Below are 7,897 nucleotides of genomic sequence, written 5' to 3'. Positions count from 1 at the left end.
CTTGGGAGTAGTTGAACTGTGCCCTGTCAGGATTTGAAGCTCTTCTTTCGGATAGAGGCTGCTGTATTGTGGATTTGGCAGTTGAAGCAAAGAGCAGTACTGACGCCCTCTTCAGCTCTAAATTCAAATGGACACACAGTAGGATACAATCTGGGACTTTGCTTGTTCAGAGACTGCTTAAGGTCGGGTGCTATATCACATGCTGATTCTGGTTGAAATACTTAACATGAGTTTATGACAAAGTTGAGTTTTCTCTTGTACTATATACATGTGTTTATATGACAAATGCAGATGCTTAGGAAGTGAACAGATTTATTTCAGTCATTCATTCCAGTAAAGATAAAACTGTTACTCACTAAAGAGCGTGTGGATTCATTTCTGATACTGGGTTGGGAATCAAAGTGCAGGTTTCAGACACAAGGAGTCATAAAGAAAATTGAACTTCAAGGGTTACAATAGTTTCTACTATTTTGCCTGGCACAGATGTCAGACTCACTGTTCTATATTATCCTGGATCACCCCTTGATCCCTTTTTAAAAATTGGGGTTACATTGGCATCCCTCCAATCTTCAGGTACCATAGATGATGTTACTGATTTACAAATTTTGAATAGCAGGTCTGCAATTTCATTTTTCAGTTCTTTCAGCACTCTGGGATCTATACCATCTAGTCCAGGTGATTTGCTACACTTTAGTTTGTCAATTTCATGACTTATTCAATGAAATCAATTTCCGTTTTTTATTAAGGTTTCATTTTAACAGAGTAATCTATGAATCATTGAGGAGGCTGTGGATTTACATACTAGTTCAGGAATGTGAGCAAGTAAATTACACCACAATTAATTCAGTTTTAGGGTTAATTTAATAAGCCTATTTTTTTCCAATTTAAGAATACTTTATTGATACTTAATATAAGTACAATAAGTCAGTAAGTAAAAGAAAAAAACAGATTAATTAGAATAGTTAAAGATTGTGGAATTGGTAAAAGAGATATATCATGGAGGTTAAGGAAATGTAATCTGGATTTAATTGGGAATAATCACTTAATACAGATTTATACTCAGGGGCAGTGGAATATCTTTTTGACTGTGGGGGCAACTAAGCTCCATTCATATTCTGCCCCTCACTCCACCTTCAGGAACAGCCCATTCTCCCACTGCCATTTTCTTACTTTCAGGTCGATACAATACAGCTGAGCGTACTGTTTAACCCATGGTTGGACTTGCTTTTTGGACATGCGTCCACAAGCCCTTTATGCTTATAAGGGGATTCACACATCCAAATGAGTGTCCAACCCCCCATGAAGGTAATACCACTCATCACATGCATATTCTCTCCAATTCAAAAAATAAAAATGTGTGCCCGACACACACATTTTAACCTGCAAAAATTAATGCCTGCCTGGAGCAGGCGATATAAAGTTGGAGGAACTAAAATAGGAGAATTAAAAAAAAAAGAGGTGTTCTGCAGTAAGGTTAGGAAAAAGGGTGCTCAATTAATGAGAGTTCATTTTCCTAACCTGTGGCTGTGCACAGATTAGTAAAATGGATGGTCATAAAATTGAGCGTCTCTTTTCCTAACCACTTCTCCCGGGCGCCCATTGCCAAGGAGGCACTAGGGGCGCATGATTTTCCCTAGCACCTCCTTTTTAGTGCAGCACCTGATTTATTTATTAAATTGGGCGCCCAGGAGAGGTGGATTGGCACGCGTTAAGGGAACAGGCGCTCAGTCATGTGCGCCTGTTTAATGCGTGCCATATTGCATTGACCTGTTTATGTTTTCAATGTTTCCTTAATAAGCTCTAGTGCTGCATCTTGGGGAATATTGGTATATAAGGACTCACTGTCAAGAGTGACCAATAAACTATCTTCTGAAACAGCATGATATGCCTGCAATATAGATAACATTTGAGAAGTGTCTTGTACATAAGATTTAGATCATAGTATAAACTAGGGGTGTGCATTCGTTTTGAACTTAAATGTAAAACGCAACTTATTTTTTTTTTTAACTTAAAAAAGTGATGAGGCGAAAACGATCGGATTTCCAACTTATTCAACATAGCTATGTTGAATACATTGGAAATCGCGATTGTTGATCCTAAATAAAAATTTAAACCCCTCACCCTCCTTAATCCCCCCCCAAGACTTACCAAAACTCCCTGGTGGTACAGCAGGGAGTCAGGACGCCATTTCTGAACTCCTTTGCGAGGAGCACGTGACGTCGGCGTCACGTGATTCCCCACGCATTCGCTCCGGGACCCTCGTTGCACCCAAAAGGAACTTTTGGCCAGCTTGGGGGGGTCAGGAGGCCCCCCCAAGCTGGCCAAAAGTTCCTTTTGGGTGCAACGAAGGTCCCGGAGCGAACGCACGGGGAATCACGTGACGCCGCGTCACTCCGACGTGACGCCGACGTCACGTGCTCCTCGCAAAGGAGTTCAGAAATGGCGTCCTGACTCCCTGCTGTACCACCAGGGAGTTTTGGTAAGTCTTGGGGGGGGGATTAAGGAGGGTGGGGGGTTTAAATTTTTATTTGCACGTATGGACATAGACTCAACTTATGGAATTCTCCATATGTCCATATTGACCAAAATTGACCCCCCCTTTCGACTTATGGACTTATGAACATAAACTTTTGGTCTGCACATCTCTAGTATAAACGGTTTCAAAAAATGTCAAAAAATACTGATGAAGTTTCTAAGACCAGTCCCCTTGGCAGAGAAGACTAGACATCCGGGAAGCGCTTTTAAGGACTTGTGAATTTTAGGAACCATATAAATGCTTGCAATCCTAGGATGGTTAACCATCAATAGCGTGCTTCTCCTGATATTAAAAAACAAAACTGTTGTGCTTCATTAGATAATTCTTTAATACGTTGTTGCAGCTGTATGAAAACACCTATAATTCAATCTATTGGAGAGTTGATGGTGTATCTCTGAATAGTATTGCTCATGAGTTTGAACAACAATGCCTCCCCCTTTAACTAGCAACTCATCTTGATTGCTTACATTGTAAAGCTTCTTTTTCTAGGTGAGTGAAATTTGAATGTACTTTATTATATGAGGACTCAATCTGTTGTAAACCATGTAAAACCAGACGTATTTTATTTATTTATTTATTTATTTATTTATTTATGTACAGTAATTTCTATCCTGCCCAATTACTGGACATCTGTTCTGGGCAGCTTACAATTTTACATGTACATTAAAAAGACAAAACACACACAACATAAAATATGTAGTAATGGATGGATCACTTTGACACAGTGGAACCCAGCTGGATTTGGGTACGACGAAAGGAAAAACCATAACAGTTGCATGTGAGATAAATAAAAAAGCCGTATTTGTCAATTGCGAAAAAAATCAGTTTAACCCTATAGAAGAAACGAAGGATTATTTTCATCTGATGCAGTCAACGGAAAAGTGGAGACATTTCCAATCGCTGAACTCGCTGCATTTGAGAGCGGGTTGCCGATTCGGTCCAGTCTTGCACTCGGAGCCTTCTCGGAACTTTCCTTATGTGATTCTGCACGGAGACTGGTTCATCGCTGCTGCTGCTAGAGTAATCGTCCGATGTCAATTCAAAAGTAGCAGAGTGTTTTGTTGTTATTCTGGTTGATCATTAACAACCAACCATCAAGGGAGCTCTCTAATGTGTGGTAATATGCGGTTGCTATATACGAGACAACAGCTTTATGATTATCTATTTAAATAGCTCCCGTCTTTATTCTTCAAATTCTTTATTCCATATATTTTTTCTTTTTTAATTTACTTTTAGCTCCATGTACTCTATGTGTTATTTATGAGGAGTCCTCTCCCTGGCGGTCAGCCCGACCCTAAGGGTTCGCGCTTCTTTTTGTATGTGCTTATCAGTCTCTTTTAGTTCCAGATGAACTCCTGCCGCATCTCTGGGGTCGAGGTCATGTGCCCGACATCAGCCATGTTTCGACAACTATTTGTCTGCTTCAGGGACCTCGGAGGGATCTTCTTGTGATTATCCACCTTGTGGTTTCAAGAATTTAAAGCACATATCTTTAAAAACATAACTGATATCTAAACTATATTTTATCTTAAAAAAATGTATACTGTACCACGTATAGGGTTCTTATTTACTTACAGTTTTTCTTTAAAAGTCAATATAGTTTAGATATCTGATATCGGAGATATATATATATATATATATATATATATATTTATATATATAGATATCGGGTCCGATAAAAAAAACCCGATCGGGCCGCACGAAAAAAAATTCACGATGTGAATCAGAACCAGAATCGGAACCGATTACGGTTCCAATTCACATCTCTAATGCGCATGTTATAAAATCCAGGGTCAGCGCACCAAGGGGGTGCACAATTGTGCACCTTGCGTGCGCTGAACTACGCTGCCTTCTTCCATTCCCTCCCAGGCTGCTCCAACATTGGAGCGGCCTGGAAGGGAACTTCCCTTTCCCCTACCCTAACCTTCCCACCCCTTCCCCTAGCCTTTCCCCCCTCTAGCCCTACTCTAACCCCCTCCCTGTCCTTTGTCTTACCTTTTGCGCCTGCCTCTAGGCAGGCACAAGTTGCGCACACCGGCCGACTGCCGGCACACGATCCTCCGACAGAGCTGCAATGGCTGCTCTGTCAGAGGCCTCTGGCCCCGCCCTCGCCCTCGCCCTGCCTCCAGATCTCCCCGTCTTGCCTACTCCCTGCCCTTGCCCCGCCCCTTTTTGCAAGCCCCAGGACTTACATGCATCCCAGAACTTTATGCGCGTCGCCGGGCCTTTTGAAAATAGGCCTGGCGTGCATAACCCCCCTAAGCGCGTAAATCCATCTGGATTTACGTGCATAGAGCTTTTAAAATTTTCCCCATGGTGTCTCAGTCTTTCATTCCAAGCACCATGCAAAAGATATTAGTCTATTTGTGTTCCTCATGAAGAGTGGTGTGCCACTACCTTGTGTGCACACAAGAAAATCCTCTTATGCACACAAGAAAATGCTCTTGTGTGAATTGTGCACCCAAAATGTTTTCTGCTTGGCAGGGGGAAATATTTAAATCCTGGTGTTTGTCCGACTAAATCCAAAGGTTAGGTCAATAAAGCCTTTGACTATTGACCTCGCTACTTTCTGGTGTGACTCACTTTCCCTGGCAATCTACATATCTCCCCATTGGGGGGTTGTACACAATTGATCAAGCTGGAAGGACCCGACACGTTTTTTCTGTTCTCTATCATGTTGATAGTCAAAGACTGTCTGGCTGATTTTTGGACTTAGCCTATCAAAAGCCAAGATTTGAATATTTCCCACCACTGAATGGATACATTTTGTGTGCAAAAAATGTATTTAGATAAAAAAAATGTTAGCACTAGAGGCATACCGGGGCAGAGATAAACTCAGCTGTTGCTCACGTATACAGTGCACTGTTAGGCTAAAGTTATACATATTTATTTTATTTTATTTATACGTCTTTTATATACCGAAGTATTGGCAGGGGCCTTCACTCCGGTTTACATTTATAACAACGCTATACATTGAAATCAGATGAACAGTTTAAACAGAGTTAAAGTTATAATGAATATATATAAAAACCTGTTAAAGGTCTAAATATGTCAGAACTGTTAAAAGACATAGACATACTTTACCATGTTTATAATTAAATCAGAAAATAGACAAGGATAAGTAATAGCTCTTGGGAGCAATACAGACGGTGGGTTAGAGATATATTATCAAGTGATATGAAGGTTAAGATGATCAGGTAGTGAGATGATTGGATAAGTACGGGGTAGGGGGAAGAGCTGAGGGGAAGAGGGGAGGATGGGTCTGGAGGAGGAGATAAAAGAAAAGAAAAGAGGAGGGGGAAGTGGTGGTTAGGGCAAGTGGAGGAGGGGGATGTATGTAATTTTCATAGTCATTGGTTTAACCTATTCCGTCTTTGTAAACTTGCTTGAAGAGCCATGTTTTGAGTAGTTTTTTGAACAGTTTGGTGTTGTTTTGTAGTCTGAGACTGGAAGGAAGAGTGTTCCAGAGGATAGGTCTGGCTATTGAAAAGGATCTTTTTCTGGTGGTAGTTAATTTGGCTGAGGTGAGTGGAGGGATTTCTAGACGTGCTTTATTGGTAGATCTTGTGTTGCGTTGATTGTGGTGAATTTGTAGAAGGGAGTTGAGGCAATCGTGGTCATTGTGGTGGATAGAGTTGTGAATCATTGATAGTGTTTTGTATTCGATTCTTTTTGCTATGGGGAGCCAGTGTAGCTCTTTTAGCATATAAGTTTAGTCATATAAGTTTAATATATAAGTATATTTTAACATATAAGTTTAGTCAGAAAAATACCTGTCCCAAAGTTATCTGGGTAAAGTTATACAAGCAAATTGATTTGGGTATATTCAGGCAGTAGACTTATCCAGGTAAGTCCCACTGAATATCCAGATAAACTGGCAAGCATAACTTTACCCAGTTCATTGGCTTTGTAAATATTGACCTCTGCGAATCTAACAGAGGTCATCGCAATGTTGGAACGTGGCCCTTTCTTTGCTGGAACATTCTCAGCACACTTTCACGAATCTGTTTGCTGTTTGCACCATAAACAAAGGGATTTAACATGGCTGGGAGAAGGACATAGGTGTTGGCTAAGAAGACATGAACATGAGCAGGGATGTTTTCTTGTCCAAACCTGTGTGATAAAAAAGAAAAGAAAGCAAGAACATAAGCAATTAATATAACACAAAAGTGGGCTCCGCAGGTGCCGAGAGCCTTCAGACGAGCATCTTTGGATCCAATTTGAAACACAGCCTTCAGAATCATGGCATAAGACCAGGCAATGGCCATCAGATCAGAAAGTCCAATAAAAGCAGATGCAAATAATCCATATGCATTGTTGGGTCTGGTGTCTCCATAGGCCAGTTTCACTACTGCCATCTGTTCACAATAGGAGTGTGAGATTACAATGGATTTAAAGTAGAGAAACCTTCGAACCAGAAAAGGGAGAAAGATTTCCATTGTTACAGCTCGAATCAGGATTGCTATTCCTAATTTTGTTATTAGTTTATTTGTTAGGATGGAGGCATATCTCAGTGGGTAACAGATGGCCACATATCGGTCATAGGCCATGGCTGCAAGGATCCCTGATGCCACAGCTGAAAGAGAATGTATAAAAAACATCTGGCTCAGACAGGCAGCGTAATTAATTTCATGAGAATTGAACCAAAATATGCCTAACAGTTTAGGCATGATGGTGCTAGCGAGTCCAATATCATTGAAAGCAAGCATTGAAAGCAAGATGTACATGGGCTCATGGAGGGTTTGGTCCATTTTAATAACATACAGAATGACGCTGTTTCCCAGAAGGGCTGTGATATACACTATGCAGAAGGGAATAGAGATCCAGATGTGCTCAGCTTCCAGTCCAGGGATTCCAACCAAGATGAATGTCGAAGGACAGAAATATGTCTTGTTGAAATCCAACATATTGTTGGATTGAAATTCCTTTTAGTAATCCAAAAAATTGTTTTCTAAATAAGTAAGAATGATAATAATTCAATAAACTCAATAAAGGATTCATTCAGTATATTTTTACTTTATTCTGGATATCTTGATTCACTTTTTAGGAATGATTTCTTCAAGAGGGCAATAGGGAGTGAAACACAGAGAAGAAAATTGCACAGGTAAAGTTAGTGGGGAATCTTAGCCGGGATATTCAGTGCGATTCATTTGTGTAGCTTTGTAGTTGAATATATCTGGCTAAAATTATGTGCGTTTGTGAGCAGATGTTATAAAATAGCTGTAGCCCTGGGTGCTTGGTGACATACACGCGTATATGTGGGCCCAAGCGCACATTTTAAAGTTACTGTCCCTATCTTTTAAGTGAAAAAAATGATCTAAGAGTCCATTGCTTATCTGGATCCAAAACAAAACGAACCAG

General features: G+C 40.4%; 1 protein-coding gene across 1 annotated transcript; it reads right to left on the bottom strand.

The window, feature by feature from the left end:
* Positions 1-6,477: 6,477 nt before the first annotated feature.
* On the bottom strand, positions 6,478-7,443 carry LOC115091694 (olfactory receptor 52K1-like). Its single transcript, XM_029601854.1, has one exon. It carries the CDS (start codon positions 7,441-7,443, stop codon positions 6,478-6,480), a length of 966 nt encoding a protein of 321 aa, XP_029457714.1.
* Positions 7,444-7,897: the final 454 nt, after the last annotated feature.

This window comes from Rhinatrema bivittatum, chromosome 5, assembly GCF_901001135.1.
Source record: "Rhinatrema bivittatum chromosome 5, aRhiBiv1.1, whole genome shotgun sequence".
NCBI classification, from domain to species: Eukaryota; Metazoa; Chordata; class Amphibia; order Gymnophiona; family Rhinatrematidae; genus Rhinatrema; species Rhinatrema bivittatum.
This window is presented reverse-complemented; position numbering and strand designations above follow the sequence as displayed.